Source organism: Apis mellifera, linkage group LG4 (assembly GCF_003254395.2).
Source record: "Apis mellifera strain DH4 linkage group LG4, Amel_HAv3.1, whole genome shotgun sequence".
In the NCBI taxonomy this organism is placed as follows: Eukaryota; Metazoa; Arthropoda; class Insecta; order Hymenoptera; family Apidae; genus Apis; species Apis mellifera.
The window spans coordinates 7589239-7610415 of record NC_037641.1 but is presented as its reverse complement, the minus strand read 5'-3'; the positions used below and the strand labels follow the sequence as shown (position 1 = coordinate 7610415).

The 21177-nt window shown below is 32.6% G+C and overlaps 4 protein-coding genes across 4 annotated transcripts in view; 3 read left to right on the top strand and 1 right to left on the bottom strand.

The window, feature by feature from the left end:
- Positions 1-20502, bottom strand: part of LOC100577492 — a 94796-nt gene extending 74294 nt beyond the window's left edge. The window contains exon 1 of the mRNA XM_006562687.3: positions 19956-20502. The gene's annotated coding sequence lies outside the window, so the exon portion shown is untranslated. The remainder of the gene's footprint in view (positions 1-19955) is intronic.
- Positions 391-1359, top strand: LOC100577527. The gene is made up of 3 exons (XM_003250091.4): positions 391-581; positions 900-1050; positions 1187-1359. The coding sequence occupies exons 1-3, from the start codon at positions 450-452 to the stop codon at positions 1339-1341; spliced, it is 438 nt and encodes a 145-aa protein (XP_003250139.1). The 5' UTR covers positions 391-449; the 3' UTR covers positions 1342-1359.
- LOC724717 (putative E3 ubiquitin-protein ligase protein PFF1365c) lies at positions 3789-7734 on the top strand. The gene is made up of 2 exons (XM_001119946.4): positions 3789-3949; positions 7211-7734. Exons 1-2 carry the CDS (start codon positions 3922-3924, stop codon positions 7510-7512), a joined length of 330 nt encoding a protein of 109 aa, XP_001119946.2. The 5' UTR covers positions 3789-3921; the 3' UTR covers positions 7513-7734.
- Positions 7896-9983, top strand: LOC102656583. The gene has a single exon (XM_006562683.3). It carries the CDS (start codon positions 7928-7930, stop codon positions 8783-8785), a length of 858 nt encoding a protein of 285 aa, XP_006562746.2. The 5' UTR covers positions 7896-7927; the 3' UTR covers positions 8786-9983.
- Positions 20503-21177: the final 675 nt, after the last annotated feature.

The following is a 21177-nucleotide window of genomic DNA, read 5'->3' as shown; positions in this document are numbered from 1 at the left end:
ATCAATATAAATATATCTGAAATTTGAAAAAAAATTCTTAAAAACTAATAACAAAACTTTTTGATCAAAAAATAATATTTCAAAAATATATCAGCACAAAAATAAATTTATTATGAAAATTGACAAAAATGAAATACTCTAAAAAATTTGACGATACGAATCAAAAAAAAAAAAAGAAAGAAAGAAAGGAAAATTCATAATTAATAATAATGCGCTGTCATAAGACGTATAGCGTATACATATAAAACGTTGACGTTTTACCCGGGAACATTTCCCTTATTTGTATTCTACGAGGGAGAGTATGATAGGAGCCAATGGAGAAATCACAAAAGAACCGTTCAGATAAGTCACGTTCACCTTGACGGACTCTCGGCCCGCTCTATAAAAGAGACGTACACCTCCTCGATAGCACAGTCACAATCACAGCCACAGTGAAATCGTAATCCAAGATGTTCCGCACAATTGCCGTTGTCCTCGTCGTGGCCCTGCCACTGATTCAAGCCTCCTCTATCGATATTTCTCAGAGAAGCAAATACCACTTGGAATTCACCAGCAAAGATGCCGTGCAACAGTCTAAATCGGTAAGTCCACCCTAATTATCATCCCAATCTATGTTTCACTTTCGAAAAAAGATAAAGCGTATAATTATTCTCTCTCTTTCTTTTACATCGATTGAAAGATTCTAAATCAGATGAGACCTTTTTTGTGATGTTCTATTTTAATTTATTATTATTTTGTAATTTTGTTTAGAATATTCGTGATATTTAGATAAATTTAACCTTTGTATTTGAAAAATTTTATTTGAATACTTTTATTCTTCCTAAGTAACAAAATAATTTAGCTACATTTAACGCTTGATTCGAGAATATTTATATTAATTTTCATTCGAAAATATACAGAATCCTTTCATTGAAGAACGGAGTGGATTCATCGGTGACCTCACTATCGGTTCACACCGGTCAGACGAACAAATTTTTTACCGGGAAGTCGAATTGAATAATCCGAATTCTGCAGTAGGTTCCTTGGAATTGAAATTGTCTGTTAAGAACGGTAAGATTCCTTATTTCTGTTATATTTCCTATTCTTCGTATAGCTTGAGAAAATATTAACTCGAGAATTGGGATAAAACTCGATAATCGAGTTCAAGAAGTAACACTGTTCGAAAAAAAAAAACTTAATTTTACAGGAATCCTCCACTATGTCAGTGCTACGAATTATGCTGGCAGCCAAGCAGTTATCTGCGACAGACCAAATATTTTAGGGGCAAGCGAAGGTATCATTAACATTCGTCTTACAGGAAATACCAAAGCTACCTTATTGTTGATCATTGCTGCTCATTAAACGAATTTTAAATTAAATCGTACCAATTTTGAAAAATTTTCGATACGATAAATTTTAAAATATATATTTTATGTAAATAATCATGAATATGTTAAATTCAATTTTTATAACATTATAAAATATTCAAATAAAAAATTGTCTGATAATTGAATTTCATTACTCTTTTCATTTCTACATAAAATAATCCTCCATTCTTAATCAACATTAATTTCCTTTGAAAATAAGTTATTGTATATTTGTTAACCAATTTTTTTTTTAATATTAAATAAAAAACTCTTTCACGCTTTCTATATTTTATCACTTTCACAAATATCCTATTCATATTTATTTATTGAATTATACATATCTTAATCTAATATTCCAATTCTTTTTTTTCTAATTCTGTTCAACACTATTATATAGCCAAAGATAATTACATCGATATTCAAATATGATCTTCTAAATGACAAAATTACCAAATCCTTAAATCACGTGGCATTAATTTCGATCCACCATAAGAATATAAACAGAAGAATATAAACAGAGAGATACGAACAATAAACTTATTTTCTCTTTTATTGATCTTCGCGTATTATCGGTGGGCGTCATGCGATCATTTCTCCTTACTTCATGAAATGTTCCTTGGCTCGTGATCCTTAGATATAAAATAAATAGAACGAAAGGGTATGGCGGAGGCACAAGAGGACTCTTCCGGAGGGACTCTCTTTCGTTCGAGGTACATTAGTTACGATCGACCTGGAAATTTCTCAATAGAATTACCAATAAACTGTATTTCTTGACCGTAAGGGAAGCTTTTCATCCGTTAACCGAGACTTTTCCTCTCTGTTGAAAAAATACGGCCACGGATAGATAGAGCGGAGACAACGTAACTAAAAGTAGACCACGATTTAAAATATTCGTCACGTAACTGTGTATTCGTAATGTCCTTTTCACAAGGTTTCTTCCCCACCGTGAAAAAAAGAAAAACATATTTATATGCAACGAATGCGATTACTTATATTTTAGAAAAATTAAGAAAGATAAATAATATCTTTGTTTTAATATTCATATTGATTTTATTTATATAATATATATGTATTATGATATAGATAAAAATTTTGATTTTAGGAAAGAACGAAGCGTTTATGAATATTTTTTATAAAATAGAGAAATATTTAAAGAAATCTGTATAATACAAATGCAATTTTATCCAAGATCGAAATATGTATTCAGAATTCAATTTCTCAAGAAAGAGCAATCCCTTGAGATTAAGATTAATGAAGACTGTTCCTTCACGATTACTCTTTTTCCCTTTTTCAATAATTATACAATACTTAATGAAATGTTTATGTAATACATTTATGTATACTCTACGTTTATCATTAATAATTTCAGAGTCGATGAACTTGGATAAGAAAAAAAAAATAGTTATTCACCTATCTGGCTTCTAAATTATTTGACATACATAATGGATTAACGAAGCGTTATTGAATAACGAAGTACTACAGTTTCGAACAATCGTTCTTAAGAAGTTCCGCGTCCTTTAAGTAAATTTTAAAATAAATAGAATAATGTCACATATTTTCAATAAGAAATTTTACAAAAAATTATGAATATAATAAAAAATTTACTAATTACAAAATATATAAATATATATATATAACGAGATTATAAGAGAATAACTTCATATTATATTTGTAAAAAATTTAAAAATATAAAAATACACAAGATCGATAATTAACAAGTTAAAATTCACGTAGGGAAATTTTGTTAAACAACAGTTACTGTCACGGCAATGTGTCGAATGATAGAATGCTGCGTCATCATTTTTTTCGTATTTCTTTGGTAGGAAGTATTGTATAAAGCTTGTATGATTGATGAAGCATTCCTTGTTTTAACCGACACGAATATAAATGGAAAATAGCGTACTATTTGAATGCATGAATCGATCATCGGTGTGCGACAAATTGATCATTATTGCACGTTTGATAGAACAAAATCTGCTGTATCGAATATAATTCATTGTACTAGAAAAAAGGAATTAGAAAAAAAAAAAAATATCTAAATTATCATTATCCCAAAAAAGATGCAATCTAATCTTTCTTCAAATTTTATTCCATTTCACATAACTCGTAAATTATTTGCGAGTAAAATTTTCTCTTATGAATACGCAAAGAAGAAATACAATAAAAGAAATAAATGCTGCAAAACAATCATTCTTCCATTTACAAAACAGATCTCATTTGCACAACAAATCTTCTTCATCAAAAAAAAATCGAAGACATTTTGTTATTCACATCCACTCGTCGATCCTCGATCCTTCATCTCCTCTAAAAAAAAATTTTTCCGCAATCGAGAAACATCGAACCTTTCCACGCACGATACGCGAGCATCGAGGAACTCGAAGAGTCTTGTAATGAGCTTAGTGAAGAAGCCCTATCGATTCACCCACGATACAGAGGAGGAAAACCGGCAATCAGCAGTCGGTGACGATCGTTTCGTGCGCCACGACACGGGAATATCGAATAGATAGAAGGGAAGATCCGTGGAAAAGTTTCGAATTTTCGTGCAAATGCTGATTGATTCGTCGAACTTGGTTCGATGATCGATGGAGGACTGATTAATCGCGGTGAGTTCTCGCGCGATATCCGAATAATTTCACGAGTGAACTTTATAAAACGCAACGTCTAACTTCTACGTCGAGTGAGGAAGGAGAAAGAAAAAAAGGGATGAAGAATGATCGAGAGATCGTGAAATATCGTTTTGGTTGATCACGAATCGTGTGGTAAATTTTGTGATTTACGATTCGCGTTTGAATATCGTTGAGAGGATTTTCTTTGAGAATCTCTGTGAATCTCTGTAAACGATTTTTTTGTTTCGTGTCATAAAAATAAATTTTGTGATTCATGAGGAATGATCACGGCGTTTGGATATCGTTGAAAGGATATTTTTTTTTTTTTTTCGGTGGCGAAGTTTGCTCGTCGAAGGATGAAAAAGACAATAATATCATGGTATAAAAAGTATCTATTTGTTAATAATTTTGGATTAGATCTCTTTCAAGTATACAACTTTTTAGATTAGATTTTACATTGATGCAACAAACGCTAACTTTTGGACATTTAAGTTTAAATCGGGTTTAAACCGAGCAGGGAAAGGGCGAACCAGTTTTAAGTCCGGGAAGAAAAATTTATCGGCGTGCACTTTGCCATCCTGCTTATACGAAAACAAGCTTATATTTATTCATGAGACAATTACAATATGCTGATCTAGTTTAGGATGCAATTTTGGGGATTGAAGTGGCTGGATGTTTTCTTTACGGATTTCGTAATAAAATTAAATTTGATTAAAAAGAGTAAATGATATTAAAGCCGAAGGTAGATTGGAAATTTTTGCATCTTTTATTTTTTTATCGATTGTACAACGTTAAGGATTAACGTTAAAGATCAAAGGAAGACAAGATGACGAATGGCAGACACTGAAGAAAATTCTTATAATTGTTCCTTAATTAACTATTTTTGCCAGAGGCTGTCCAACTTTTGTCATACATTATGCAAGTTTGAAGAGAAATAATGGAAGACTAAACTTCGGTAATTAGAGGCTCGATAGAGAGATTCAAGTTTTCGAGAAGAAACAAGGCCATAATAAAGGGTTTTGGAATTTTAACCAATAGTGTGCTAATACCTTGGATCGAACATTATTTCTGTATTAACATAATCTATGGATTTCCTATAGATTCATAAAATAATTTTATTTCTAATACTTATTTATGTTGTTTCAACAATGTTCAAGTTTAATAAAACTCATTCTTCGATCTCTTATTTTAAATAAATATCTTTTGTATCATTGCTCAATTATTTCAAACAATGAATTTAACAATAATTCTATGAAGTTTAAAGAAGAAATGATGAAAAATTTAGATAATATTATGATTTATCGAACAATTTGAAATTTAGAGAAATATAAGGATGCCATCGTTCGTACGTAACTTCTTCTTTCATGGATTTCGTTTTTCGTCTTTGTTTCATGGCAAGTAATCACCACGAGGATGTGTCACGAGCTAAATGTAAATAGCGCGAAATAGTACTTACATTCATCCAGCGCTAATTTTACGATGTGTTTCCAAATAGATATTATTCACTTCTTCAAATTTTCTAGAAAACTTCAATATTTATATAGCAGTCATTTTCAAATAAATGTCATTAATCTCTTAATCGAACTCTAGTTTCGAACCATTTATCAATCTTTCTTAAACAGAAATAGAAAAATTCTTAAGCAAATCCGAACTTGAACGAAGATAAATTTGAATCACCTCTGATATCTTCAGTCCACATTCTCTACTTTAACCTTTTTTAATATCCTAGACCTTTATCAATCTTCTTTCTTCTTTATAGATAGAAGTGAGAAAGACTTTTGAACAGATTCAAACTCGGGCGAAGAAAAAATTTGAAGTCACCTCCAATCCACCCTTAAATCCACATCTCAAATTTTCTTATGCCTTAAATCCACATTTCCCGATATAATTTTTTTCCAAAAATTCATCTACTAATTATTCACATCAAATTAAATCTTTCAAACGTTCTTCTCTCCATCAGTGTTTACACGCCACCTAATAAATAATTAATACAATATCTTAAAAAAATATAATATCTTAAAAAAAAACTTGATTCTTTAAATTATAATAATAATTCGTTATAATAATTCTCTTTCTATCAAATCCCCCCAATCTAATTTCGAAATTACAGTCGATGCATCCGCATGACAGTTTCGGGGTAATCGATGCGGGCTAAATGAACCGGATTCGAGTAACGCCCACCCCCTTAAGTCTTGTCTTCGAAATGTCGAAAGCCGATTCGCGTGCATTAGCGCGCATATTTCACACATTCCAACACGTAGGGAGGACACGAGATCGTGATCGTGTGATGTACGCATGTATTACGCGTGATTCACTTGCGCGTGCAACGTGGAAAATGCTGATCTGAAACGCAGCCGATGGTTTTCAGGAGAGGACGAGCATTTCTACGCCCACTACTCTTTTCACACTTCTTCTTGGTCACTCGAAAAATTTCCTTATCGGTAAAAATCGGATCGATTTATTTTTGTAAAATAATCTACCTTTCGTCTCGCCTGGAACTCTGTTTTCTTCTTTGTCTTTTTTTTAATTTTGTCGAAAGTTGAAAGTGCGTAGGCGAGGCCGGAAAATAAATTAGCTGCACCCACGCTTGAAGAACAAAGATGAATAATGGGAGTTTGTTCATTTCCTCTTTTGTCCATTTGCAGTTTTTTCTTTTTTTTTTTTTTTTTAAATTCAATACGTCGAATGAATATCGTCTCGTTTTTATATTTTGTATTTGATTCCATGTCATATTATTTGATGGAAATTCGGTTTAAGAAATTCTTTTTTTCAATAAATACTTTAATTATATTTCTGTTTTAATTTCGGAGGTATGATGAATGTTTGGTAATGTATAATTATTATTTTTCACGCGAAAGGAAAATTTTTATTAATAATTCGTTTCGATCTGAAGCAAATTTAACAATGAAAAAAGAAGAAAGGTAATACAATATTTAATATAGTAGTCACGTAATATTGATATTAGTTCAATAATGAAAGTTAAATATATCCGAGAACTGAATTAAATATATTTGAAGTTCCATTTTTACCGTGAACCCTTTAACTCTTCAATGTATTTTAGGCGTGCTTACTTACAGGCACACGAAAAATGTCTGTGACTCCAGAAAAGCGATATCTAAAATTAGATTACAATATTTCGCGTGAAACTTGAATTGACAGGAATAACTCACTCGATGGGATAAAAACAGAATTTCCAATTTCCTTCGTTTCTCGAGCTAACTCGTTCCATCCGTTCATTCAAAATTTAATAATTTTCAGATGATATAGAAGCGATGAAGAAACGCGGCAACAATGAAAACAAGGGTGGAAAGGGTCGACAAAACGAGACGAAAGATTCAGAGAAGAAAAATGATAAGAAGAACGATAAGAATTCAGAGAAGAAAAATGTTTCGTTAGACGAGTATAACGAAGGTTTCAGCGAGTGGCTGAGATCTAGCGATGGTTTCGATACGATGCGACTCTTTGTCGTTGCTAATTCTATCATGATCTTCGTCACGATGGGAATACCGAAAATACAGGAAATTATCAGTATTATCAAAGATTATTACTATGAAACGTAAATGACAACTTCAGATTTTGAGAGACAAAAATGTTTCTCGTTATGTGCCATATATATCAATGAGAACGATGCAATCGATATTTCCATTCGCGTTTCCATTAAAAATTCGATATTTGACGACTACGAATGCAAATTATCCTTTATTTCCTGAGAACATAAACTCTAGACTCACAATCGTATCGACGTAACACGTAACATGAATCAAAGATAGTAATGATACAGAAATAATTTTAATACATGTATCAACTATCGACATGTATCGATACTCGAGGTCATAAAATATTTGCAAATACTTCTTAAAAATAATTTATTTATGAATATTTCAACAAGCAAAATATATAATCGTCAAATGACACGCATTCTTATCAATCAATCGATCAAGCAAAGAGGAAGAAAATAACACTCAATAAACGATCATGCTGGGATTGATCTTTCGTGGCGTCTTTCTCATCGGTATACTCACCTGGTACAGCACCAGCGTGTGGAAAATGATCGACGGCTACTTCAAGGATCAGTTTCGAAGCTACTTGGAGGAAGAGTATCGAAAGAATCCGCGAATGAGATCCGACGTGCAGAGTGGCTCGGCCGATAAGATCGATCCCGTTTCGACCACGCCACGCCCCGATCCATCAGTGGCGCCGCGACGAGAGATTCTCGAACTTAACGAAACGTTGACGGTCGAAGCTGCAGGAAATGACACAATTCGATGGGACGAGGGGCAACGAGTGACAGGTGGCACCAGTGAAAACGAGGCCGACACAGGGGGATCTATCGATAAAAATACATTCCTAGAAACGATCGTGGAATCGGGGCTGGAAAGTAGTAAGTCGTCCGAGAACGAACAGGATTCTCGACAGCCTATTAATCACAATGACCGTGACCTCGAACCTCGTCACGAGAACGACGATCGTCATCGATCAGTCTCCCAGCTGTCTAAGAACTCGATGAAAGGAGTTCAATTCGACAAAAGAGCAACCGTTTCTAGGGACATTTCACGTGAGAAAAAGTCGTCCAAGAAGCGAAATGTGAAGACGATCACGTTGACGGAGAAGGATTTTAAATCGGTTATCAGGAATCATGTATCTAATGACGATTTCTGGGAATTCGAGGAGGATGCGGATGAGAAGGAGCCGTTGGAAGGCATTTTGGTCTCTCAGTTGTCCTATAAACCGAGAGCCGATATAGGGAATTTGGAAAGGATCAGTGCGGATGAGTATTGTCCTCTGAGCTTGGAGGACGAAGCTTCTTGCGATGAAACGTTTAAGTGGCCTTGAAAATTTAACGATAATTTAGGAAGTTTAATAAATTTAATATAAATTTAATAGAATGTAACGTATTTATGTGAAACAAGTAGAGAGGAAAATTAGTTAATATTAGATATTTCGGATGTAGATGTATTGGATTGCTGGAGAAAATATTGAAACATTTCGCAAGTATCGCAGCTATATTAGAATGACTCATTGTTAATAAATGTATCGATTTTCATGCAAAAGGTCATGAATATATTTTGAATATATTAGTACAAATTTTAATTTTTTAATATATGCAATTTTAATATATGCATTAATATCTGGATTCCTTAAAATATATCCTTAAGATGAAACTTAATAATTGTTCGTATCTTCCTGTTAAAAGATTTTAAAATCTAGTTGAATTATCATTATTTTAGCATATTTATCAAATTTAGAATTTCATTAAAAAAAGTGATTGATATCACAGAAGTTGAATAATGTTAAATATTTTAAATATTAAGTTAAAAAAAAAAAACAACTTTGCAAGCAAAAGTAGAATTAATAGAATTTCGTGTTAATATTTCCTTTCCTAAAATTTCGAATGAATACTTTGAAAATATATCCCCATTTAAAAGTTGAAAAATTTTATTAAAAAAAATATCTATATACTCGAAACTCTTATTTATCTATACTCGCATTTCTATTTAAAAATTAAGAAATTTTATTAAAAAATATCTTTGATTAAGCTATTATATATCGTATAATTTCTCGAGTTATGACTATGCATTATTCGCAACAAAAGAAACCGTTGAAAATAAACATCATCGATGAACAATAATTTCACGGTCCCTCATTTTTACGCGATTTAAAAAAAAAAAAAGAAAGAAAGAAAGAAAGAAAGAAAGAAAAAAGAGAAGAATCGTTTTATAAATAAGAATGTAGACATAATACATCAAAGGTATATTGACTTCTTGCTCGATCGAAGAAATCTCGGCAGGAGATTGCAAAATGTGCCTCGTCACTTCAAGTGCACAATGCTATTCCTCTTTCGACGAAACTTCTCGAGCTGTGAAAGAAGTCTTCTTTCCCGAAACTTCATCGCGATTAACGACATTGCTTTCACTATTAATCATGTGTGCAATTATGAAAAGAAACGAGATGATTTAGGTCAATGTTAACTGCCCCAAGTTTCCGGTGCTGACGAAACTTCAAAGGTACGAAAAAAAAAAAAAAAAAAAAGGCTTTCAAACGATGTAAGGAATGTAAAGGAGAGGATAATCGGATTAACCGATTAAATCATGGTAGAAAAAGCGTATCGTTTATACGGAAAGGAAGGAACGTATTGCCTTCTTAATAACTTAATCGCCTTCCATAACGAGAAGGGTTAAACAGAGAGTAACCATAAAAAGGCTGATAATGCGTGATGGTTCCTGTGCTGTAAAAACGATCAGTGATGGGATGAAATACATCACAAATAAATTCGAATCCAACAAAAAGTTTACTCGAATTTCTAATGACAACAATCTTGTGAAAACTTGGAAAAATATTCTTAAATTGAAATTTAAATTAAAAATAATATTAATCTACTAAAATAAATGATATAAAAATCTGGTTTAATTTTTTCTCTATATCAAGTATAAAATACGAATATAAAATTATCGCGAGGAAGAAAAAAAAAATTCCATGTTTCACTAATCTACAATTATAACAAAGATCGATCAAAAATATGGAAATTAACATATAAAAGAATATGAAATCGAGTAAATCGAGGAACAACAGCTCGCAGCTTTCTATCTAATTACCACGGACGAACGTATCAATTATCACGAGCCAGTTAATCTCTCTTTCAGATACATATATATATAAAGCAGTCTTCGACATAATGACGAAAGAAATTGCTATTAACCGTACACAGTTTACTTTCCACCACAAAACGTCAAACATTCGTGACTAAGATGGCCCGAGGAATCAAGGCCACAGTTGTATGGCCTTTGACCCCGAAACTGAGACCTCGTATAAGAGGAGACTAAGCTGGCGTGAAAGTGCAGAGAAATTTGCGATTTATGAGGTATCCGGTATGCGAGCTTATGGACCGCAAGGGAAACTGAATCGCTGCTGAGGGAATGTGATGAAAAATTCTCGTTTTTGTATCATTGCTCGTTCACTCGCCTCGTCGCAATTCTTTCGCTCGATAAGCTATCGCGCTTCCGTGCATTAAGATTATTGTTGACCGGTTTAATGTTATACCGTTGCGAGTATAAATATATATATATATATTGATACACGAGTCTAAGTGATAGCGCTATTCCCCTTGTTCATGAAATAATTTTATGTACTACGTGACTGCTATGATTCATAGTATTATTTCGTGATGCTTATAGTTACACGTATAGTATAAAATAAAAATCGTTGTCCTTGCATTTTATGACGAAGTTATATGGAGCGTCGTACACGATTGATATTTGTTAATCGTTAACATTTTGTTAGAACATTTTGTAGCGTGACTCAGTGTAGATTCTAGAAATAAGGAAATATTTTTAGACTTTAAATTTTTAAATTATATATAAGTATACATATATATACATATTTATGGATTTATAAAAATTTAGCGAACACAAGAAATATAATAAGATAGATTTTATTGAAAGAAAATCTAATAAAAAAAAAAAAAAGATCAACTGAATTGCGCGTTTTAATTTTATCCTAGTCTCGTGCGCGATTAACATAAACCTTTACGATTAGAAAACATATGTAAATTCATAATGGAATTGTTTCAATGTTGCGTCGTCGTCGACTTTAAAACTACAATTAATTAAAGTCGGATACAAATTGCGTACACGTGCACAGCTCGCCAATTAATTTGCCTTCTAAATCAATTTTAACCATTAATCGATTAATGGTGCGGCCATATAAAATTAAAACAAAAAGATTAAGATATCTTTTAATCGAACAGTATGTTCTTCTTGGTAACCAAATTTATTGACACTTATAATATACTCGTTTCTGTACACGATACCTTCTCAAGGATCCCATATACGTATATTTATTTGCTCTGAATTCAAAATAATAGTTCATCACGCATTTAAACAATCATAAAGTTAAAAATAGCATTTTTTACAATTCTTACGAGATCCTATCGAAATATATCGGTTTAGTCATTCATTTTCCACGAATTAACGAAGCCTGCATGAAATTCGCATGGTTGAACGAGACGTTCTATTTTCCATCGGGAAATCGTTTCACAGTCGACATTGAAATTAATGATTTACTAACGGGCATCCGAGGCAACGGTTAATGCAAATTAGAGCGCGGATAGGCGCGCTAGACGTGAACGTGTTAAGGAAACACGCTCATTACGTATTCTAGTGAGAAAAAAGGCCTCACCCGCGCGAAGGTCGTCTCGCGAAGCTTTTATTTTAAACTCAATTGATTAACAATCGTTTGCAAATTGGCCAATTTACGTTTTAATTGGAAAGCATTTCCATTTGCAATTCGATGATTCGTTCGATTTTAAAAGAAATTATTATTCGTGGAAATTAAATGAGAATGTTGTATTTTGGAGTTGTAATAATTGGAGATATTATTTTTTTCTTTCTACGCGAGAGATATCGATAAGTTACGAATGACTTTGATGAAAGTATCCGAGACGTTCCGTCAAGGCATCGGTCGAACTAATTTGCATTCAAATGCAAACAATGACGAGTGCTAAAAGAGGTAATGTCCGTGAACATGTGCTGCATGGCAATGCAATTTTTTTTTCTCTTTTTAACAAGTGTACGGAAGTACACAAACCATCCTTTTAATGCATTGTTAAATTCTTGAAGTGAAATTAAAATATAATCGATCAAACGATATAATTATAACATATATATATGTATACATTTACATTAATAATACAATAAAACATTTTAAAACAATCCTGAAAAAATTCCTGAAAAAAAAATATGATTTCACGCTCGAATTAAACTCTGAACGGATGATGAGCGATTTTTGATTAAAAGTTTAAATTTCATATTTTATTTTACGCAATAAAATATCTAAAAAAAAAAAAAAAAATCTAAAAAAACTTAATGCATTTATATAGTACATTTCAAAGGTAAAAATCAAAACTGGTCATTAAAGCACGATGCGCATTATCAGGATGCACGCTATCTTCGTATAATGACACGATAAAGCTCGTGCGATTCTCTAAGTATCAATTTACATTGAGAATTACGCACGATACACGAACAACATTTCACCGGTGCTAGTGGAAAAAGTCGAGGGATAGGGAGAGAGAGTGAAGGGAGGTGTAATCGTACGATATAAAGCGAAATGGGCAGGCGCGAAAGATCATACCGCATTGCTTTGCAATTATGCAAGACGACCAGAATTGCTCGAGTATGCGTGCATCATTCTAAGTATCTATATCCATGGCCAACGCGTTACATATACCACAGGTGCAGGAAACGCATGCCTGTGGTCTTAAACTATGCCTTATCAGGACGTGAGTATCGAGAAACGTGACCTGATACAACCTTGAATGATAAATCAAACATTTCTCAATGGAAATAAAAAAAAAAAAAGTATTCTATCTCTTTGCTATTTTTTTTTTTTTTTTTTGGTTTCATTGGTGAAGGTCATTTGTTAATTTTTCTATTGTGTTAAATTTTGACATTTACTTGATATTTAAGATTTTATTTACATCCATGAGAAAATTAAATACACAAAGATAAATGCATAAAACTCATCCAAATTGATATATGATAGAAAACAAATCAAATTTTCTTCACCTTTATTGATAAACTTTACGAAGTTCAACTAGAGATATATTCTTCAAATATGTTACTTTGAATATTTCGTGTCTTTTTTTTTTAAATATATATATCAGTTGCATGTATTCTGTATATACAAGTTTTTATACTTTCAATTTTTGCATAAACGCATAAATATCCACGATCTACTTATTTCTCTAAAAATCAAAAGTTTAAACTTGTTTCGCCCGAATTAACAACAATTAACATTAAATTTAACTCTCCGATTGCACGATTATCGAGGATTATCCGGTTAATGAATGCTTGGAACGAAGAAGAACGAAGAAATTCCAGGTACTTCATGGTTTTCTCGGGAAAAACCGACCGATTTCCCATATAGCCTGAGGAAACTGTCTTCCTCCCCCCTCCCTCAAATCACTTCCAACGTCTTATGTGGCGCAGGAACAGAACAGATTGGAGAAAAGAAAACTTGCCGCGAAACCGTTTCCTAGATAACCGAGAAAATAAACCGGCAATGGCCTCGTTACGATCGGCGACGATTTCTCGCGATCGCTTCCCGCATTCCCTCGACTTTTTTCTTTCTTCTCTTTTTCTTCTTTTTTTTTTTTTTTACCCTTTCCCACGTGTGTGCGTGCGTGTGCGCGTGTAATTATGCACGCATTCGCAACAGGAAACGCGTTACGATACTAATTGATAAGCGTATTGCATCGGCATCCGACGAAAGAACGAATATCGATCAACGAGGAATAATTTCGTTACATAAACCATCCGATCGTTTACCCGATGTGGGATCGAAATTATATTAATTCTACGCTGTGTGACGTATTATTTCAGGTAAGGAATGATCGTGAGGCAATTTTTTTCTTTCCTTTTTTTTTTTTTTTTTTTGATTTAATCGAGGTTGATTAATCGATGATGCAACGAGATTTCGATGATTCTGATTTTTTTTTTCCTTCTTTCTTGTATGGAAAAAATGAGTTGTTCGATTTATCGTTGCAGAAGACATCGACGTGATTTTCTCGGAATTATTGTTATCGTTAAACGAAAAATGTTTTGGATAAAAGTATGTTTTGAAACGAATTAAAAAGACCTTCGTGCATCCACTCGCGAGGAATTAATATGCATCTTTTGATACTATTTTTGTCTGAAATATCGTTCGAGAAAACGAGGTGAGATGTTCTGTTCTTCTCAAATTGAAATGAAAAAATATCTCGAGGAGGAAAATTAATAAAAAGAACTTAATGGAGAGAGATGAATGAGCATGATAAAAGAGCAAAGTTGATTAATGAATGGTTAAAAAGAGAAATGAATCGACGTCATAGAATGTATTTTTCAAAGGATATTAATTCAATCGTATAACCACCTCATGAGAAAATCTTGGACAGCCTCGTTTTCCAATCAAAACAAATAATCCTACTTAGTCACTGTACTCTTAACATCTACGTTTCTCCTTCCCCATCGTCACTTTCTCTTCTTCGGGATTAAAACAATAATTCCGATTATCCAGACGAAAGTTTGCTGAGAATAAATCTTAATCCGAAACAATTCGATCAGATTTTTTCCTTTTTTCTTTTTTTTTTTTTCACAATTGGCAGAAACTCGCCGTATCGATTTCTCTTTCTAATTGCATGCTTCCAAGTTTTAAACTGTTGAACGTAACACGCGCATTCCTGCGGAACAAAAGATCGTTCACCCTCCTCGATCAGATTTCTCTTTCGATATCTGGGAATTTTAGCGGCGAATTGTTGCTCGCTTCGAACCAAAAATTCGAAAGCACTTTCTTTCCTCTCTCCTCTTTCTCTTTTCTTTTCAACCAAGTTGAGAAGTAACTTTCATTGACAGTCGCGAAATGGAAAAAAAGAAGAAAAAAGAGAAGCGAATAATAAGTGGATAGAGACGAGCAAAAACGTCGATATTAACGATCTATCTTTCACGGTTCACAGAGCTCAAAGCTCTTAGTTTTCGCAACGTTTATGCAGCGTAATTATGCAGAAAGTATGCAAATGATCCGTGGAACGAGACATATTAATTAAGGTGGAGATGGAGAAAATTTTCTCGCTTTCTTTTTGTCGGTATTTTGCCGGAAGATTTTCTTCTCTATCTTTCTCTATCTGTTCCCTCGATTTGCAATTAGGTTTAACGCGTAAATGGCGTAATTACGGTGGTTAATGCGGTAAAGAAGAGGGAAAAAAATAACGAAAAGGAAAGAAAAAAAATTTTATCTGATATTCGAGCATATATATCTTGCACGAAGGAAATTTTTAGAGAAAGTAAGAAAGTGACATAAATTCTCGAGGTTTGCAATTTACAAGATGCTGCACGATCCATTCTGTTTCGTAATTATTGACAAATTGATAAGTTTGTTGCACGTGGGAATATTTATGGCTTGTATATCCCATTTCTCCGTGTATAAAATAATCGTTTACCTGTTTTTGCCAGGATAAAAAAGAATACACGTGTTTCATCGTGAATACGTGTACGAAATAAAATGTAAATTGTTGATTATTATAATTTACGATGTCAGATGACTTCATTCGTGATCCCACTTGTATGCTAAACTGAATTGCAATCGTGCCAAATTTATGAAAACGATCGTGTATATACGTAAATAATTCAATTTCCATCTATATTATTTACGTATGAAAATATTCATGAATGTCCAATTAGTTCAAATTGATTAACAATATATGTATGAAAAATAATGTGACGTGCAAATGATTAAAAATTCAGATGTTTAAATTCTTAATCAAGTTAATATCGATTAAGATGAAATGTAGAAAGAAAAATACGTTACGTTAATAACAAAATATAGGTTCGGACACGTATAGAAGATTGGAATTCTAGCATTAAATAATCGAATATCCGGAACGTGTCGAATCACAGTGCATACCGGAACGGCACATCGAAATTGTCCGTTTTACAAGAGATTCGAAACAGATTCAAAGGAGGAAATTTCTACTGGAACCGTTCGTATTACGCCGGACACGGTGAATCATCTATTTGAACATCCGGTAAAAGTCACGAGCACATACGAGCGCCATTGTCGACAGCAATATGAATATCCTTCTTTCATCAAACTTGAATAAATTGTGTCCATGTATTTATCTTCATTGATATATATGTATATATCCATTCATTTCGACAGGCATGGTTTCGTTCATTGCGAGACTATCAGGGGACAGTGAAGTCGTAAAAATTCATATCTGAATATATATTCTCGTGAAATAAAAATAATAAATGGATTGTGCAAATGCATAATCATTTGCTTAATTTCGTTTCGAATTAATCAATTTTTCTCTGCTTCTGATTTTATTTTCTTCTGTGATGAACTGAAGAATCTCGTCATCGAATACGATTTCATTTAATGCAAAAGGATTAAGGGTATTATTTAAAAGATAGAATTTTCTTTAGCTTTGGAATAGATCCTTGCAACAATACGTCAAATATAGACGTGTATATTTTAACATCAAGTATATTCGTAGAGAATAGTTTCATTCGAATTACGAATTCTTTTCACAAGAGTTTTATCGACAATGGCAATCATCCTTCAAATCGAGCAATAAAAAACCAATTTAAAATAATTATCTCGATCGAAGATAATTCTCGACATCCGAATAATTTACTATTGCATGATCGTTCTTTTTTCTTTTTTTTTTTTTTTTACGTAATTCCAAGGCTTTTCCTCGTAACGTAATCGAAAATAAACAAACGGGGATCGTTTCTTGTCAACGCGGAAGATTATTGAAACGTGTCTATACGTTACAAGTAGTTATATGTACAATCTCTTACGGTTAATTACATGAAAACTGGATCCTTTGAAAGTTCGACTAGCAACCTGTTGCTCGTGTTTCTGCGATCACCAGAGCATTCTCGCATTCTCGAATAAATCTATACAGAATATATATGATCCGTATCCATGAAATTCTTGCCACAGTTTCTTGCGATATTTAAGAGAAGCGAACATTCCTCGTTCTATCAAACTATTCAAAGAGTTTCATTATCATTGTTTCCTCGAAACGTTCTATACATCTTTATTCTAATTAATTAAATTCGAGGAATTGTAGGTTTAATATCGTTGTTCGAATATTTCGATGATAAGTTTAACTATTTTTTTAATAATATATTTTTTTCCCGATTTATCGATCGACTCGATGAAATATTTTCAAATAATTGCATCTTACTTTATTATGGATTATCAAAATTTTTATTTCATTTGATATTATTCGAATAAATTTCTCAAAGAGATTCTACGTCGAAGAATAATGTTATTTTTTTGAAGAATATTGCTTCTAAAATAAAGATGATAAAATAATATCCGATATTTTATTCTTCCATTCAAATTTCCCTCGTTAAAACTCGACTGAGGCCAAATTATATTCGTTCTACATAATAGAAAGTAATTCTATATGCATTTTCTAAACGTTCTCTCTCAACGTTCCGACTCTATCGAGAGATCTACACAAGTAGAAAAATAAATGGTAAGTATTTAAGTATTTTTATGAAGTGAAAATATACGTGAATTAATCGATATGAACATTCTATTAATGTACGGATTGAAAGTTAAATATTCAAACGTTGAAGAGTGGAAAGTGAAAACGGAGTTAAGATTTTCCTTTTTTTTTTTTCTTGCTTTCCATATAATTAGATAGAGGATAAGAAGAAGAACAAATTTGAATACAAATTTTCAATGTTTTTATAAATTATTCATAAACGTTACGGTAAAAGCGTGCAACACGCGATAGGGAATCGTAGAATAGTATGCACAAGCACGTGAATTGCCCAGTTTAATTAAGGTTTAAATCTTGTCGGAGTTTTGAATAGAATTCATCAGGGAAAGGAAATTTGGCATCGAGCATTTAGGCGATTTACACAATATCTAAATTTGCCAATGCCTATTTTTAATATTTGAAAATTTAAATATCTTTAATTCGAGGTGTAGAAGAAAATTTGGCAATGGATATTTGTGCAATAAATACAAAATGTCTAAATTTGTTTCTTGTGAAATAAATTATTATATATATATAAAAGAAAAATGAAATAAAAATAACACAAATTTTTATAAGGTAAAGTTAAATTGTAAAAATCTAAAATTAAGATTTTAAATATTTAAAAATTTTTCAAATAACATTATGTGTGGAAAGTTTATTTGTACAATGAAATTTACCGTTTAATTGATAATTTTTTTTGTAATATGTTACTAAAAGTGATAAGAAAGAGAGAAACTGTTTCCATTTTATGACTCCAATCTGCTACATGAATGAAAAATATTAAAATATCTTATCTTGTTTCATTCATGTACATTTCCGTAGTTACAAATAAGGAAATACAGGATGCTTCAAAAATGTCAATTAACTCTTTACATATATTATTGCATTGATTTATAAAATAACGTAAATTATTAAGAACAAATATGATTTGATTATATCAATACGATTTTCAAACAAAACGCGATTGTAAAATGATATATAATTGAGATCAAAATTAGTAGTAGAAGAAACACGTGTTATTTTTGATTATAGTATATTTCTCGAAGTGTGAAATGTCGTGTTAGATGTTTGATTACAAAATCTGTCTATGTTACGTAAAGCACATAATGTGTAATGCGGGTCAAATTGCACACCGAAAATCGAGCACGTATGAATGCAACGGTACCCTTTTAACATTTACAGATCACGTTCTAAGATGTCACTAAAAATTTTCTGTACGTACATATGTAAATCGTTTGAAATTTTAGAACGAAGATAATATTATTAGATACGAGATACTTTTATGTACTAAAAATGAATTTAAACATTCCGATTTTAATTTAATCGTAAATATCCCGGTAAAAAAACAAACAGATATGAAATTTATATTATATGTGCATATCAATTTAAAACGAATCTTAACAATAAATATACGAATAAGAAAATTTGTTTTATAAGAAATCAGCTTAAAATTTTTATTATACAAATGAAAGTATAGTAAAGAATACGCGGTGAATTGAATACTTGAAATATTTTATAAACTATATAAAATATTGATACAAAAAAAAAATCAATAAGTAGATCCAAAATTTTTATATTTATTACGGGAAACAAACGTGATTCTGAATCTCGTGATAACAGAAGAAAACTCGCAAAGAGCGCGTTTATAGAGACCCATCACTACCTGTTGCAGAGGAGGCTATAGTAGAAACACAGCAGGATCCCCGAGAGGTTCACATTCCAGAGAGGAAGGACGAGAGAAAGAGAGACATGCGCCGGCACGCATCGTTTACAAGTGAAAAGGGCTCTTTTAGGCCTCGATTCGAGAGGACCCAGATGCCTGGTTCTTTTCGAAGGACTGTATTGTTCGTGGTCGAAAACGCAGCACACTTCGGAGACCACCGTGGCGGAATATTTCTACTGGCGAGTTTCGAGAAAGCCTAACCTAACCTCAAATTCGCGGGACCGTGATGGAAAAATAGTGGCACTCACCTCGATGGCTCGTTCCTCCCACGTTATTTCCCGTGTGCAACAATGCCTTCTTCATTCATCGAATGCTCGTTTCACAAAAATCATCGCACCATGCTCGTGTCAAAACACTCCGCTACACTCGCCTCACCACGGCGCATAATGTGCACTGTTTGAAAAGATCGCGGTTAAAGCACGTAGGAATTCACTGTTCTCTCGATCGGGATTACCTCGCACACGCTTTCAAAGACGCGAAAAATCGCGCGCTCGTTTATATTCACGTGGGTTGCGCAGTCTCAGATAAATTCGAAACGGAATCGACGACAACTTCGACTTCACTTCGAAACGAAAGATGAGTGTGACAGAAACGCTAACCGATGTGTTGCCGTTTGACCTGTCTCTAAACTGACCAATCGCCTTGCAGGTGGTATACTACGATGTATCGTGGTGAATAGTGGGGGAGAAAACGAGAGGGAAAAAGACCACCTGACGCGCAACCTTTTGGGGTCTGGCAAAAGATCGAATGGGGACCGAAGGGGGTCTTATGTTGGATACTTGGGACCTAATCTTATGAACTAACCAATGGTCGGTAAAGAAAGAAATCTGTTATTGATTTAAAAAGAACAATATATTTTTAAAACAATATTTTTATATCAATAAAAATTATTTAGAGTAATATTAGAGTAATTAAGTAAAGAAGATATCAAATCGTAGCTATCTCTTAAATGTATAAGCTTTATAGAATAAGTAAGTAAGACAAGGAGAGTAAATAGTGGAAGAAGGATAGAGATAGGATAAAAATATTGAAATCAGCGCCATCTCTAGAGTGCCGCAAATGAAACACATAAAAAAGGATAGTAAATATAATAAAAAGGATAGAGATAGCGTAAGAATTGATCGTCAGCGCCATCTCTTGAATCCCAAAGGTACTTCTTTAGAAGTAAGAATTGATCAGCAGCGCCAATTTTTCTAAATGTACTCAAGAGATGGCGCTAATAGTCAATTTCTATTCTATTTCTGTCCTTTTTCCACTATTTACTGTCCTTTTTTACATGTTTCATTTGCGGCACTCTGGAGATGGCGCTGATTTCAATATTTTTATCCTATCTCTATCCTTCTTCCACTATTTACTCTCCTTGTCTATACTTTTAGTGTGTGATCAAATTTTGTTGTTACATTTTTTTCAATATATTACGTTTTAAATTTTTTTTATGTATTGTAAATATATAAAATGTTAAATTATATT

Excerpts from the sequence above, each read along its gene's own strand:
- LOC100577527 (XM_003250091.4), top strand. The coding sequence starts at position 450 with ATGTTCCGCACAATTGCCGTTGTCCTCGTCGTGGCCCTGCCACTGATT. Across the intron at positions 582-899 it reads CCGTGCAACAGTCTAAATCG|AATCCTTTCATTGAAGAACG; the intron begins GTAAGTCCACCC and ends GAAAATATACAG. Across the intron at positions 1,051-1,186 it reads GAAATTGTCTGTTAAGAACG|GAATCCTCCACTATGTCAGT; the intron begins GTAAGATTCCTT and ends TTAATTTTACAG.
- LOC724717 (XM_001119946.4), top strand. The coding sequence starts at position 3,922 with ATGATCGATGGAGGACTGATTAATCGCG. Across the intron at positions 3,950-7,210 it reads TGGAGGACTGATTAATCGCG|ATGATATAGAAGCGATGAAG; the intron begins GTGAGTTCTCGC and ends AATAATTTTCAG.
- LOC102656583 (XM_006562683.3), top strand. The coding sequence starts at position 7,928 with ATGCTGGGATTGATCTTTCGTGGCGTCTTTCTCATCGGTATACTCACC.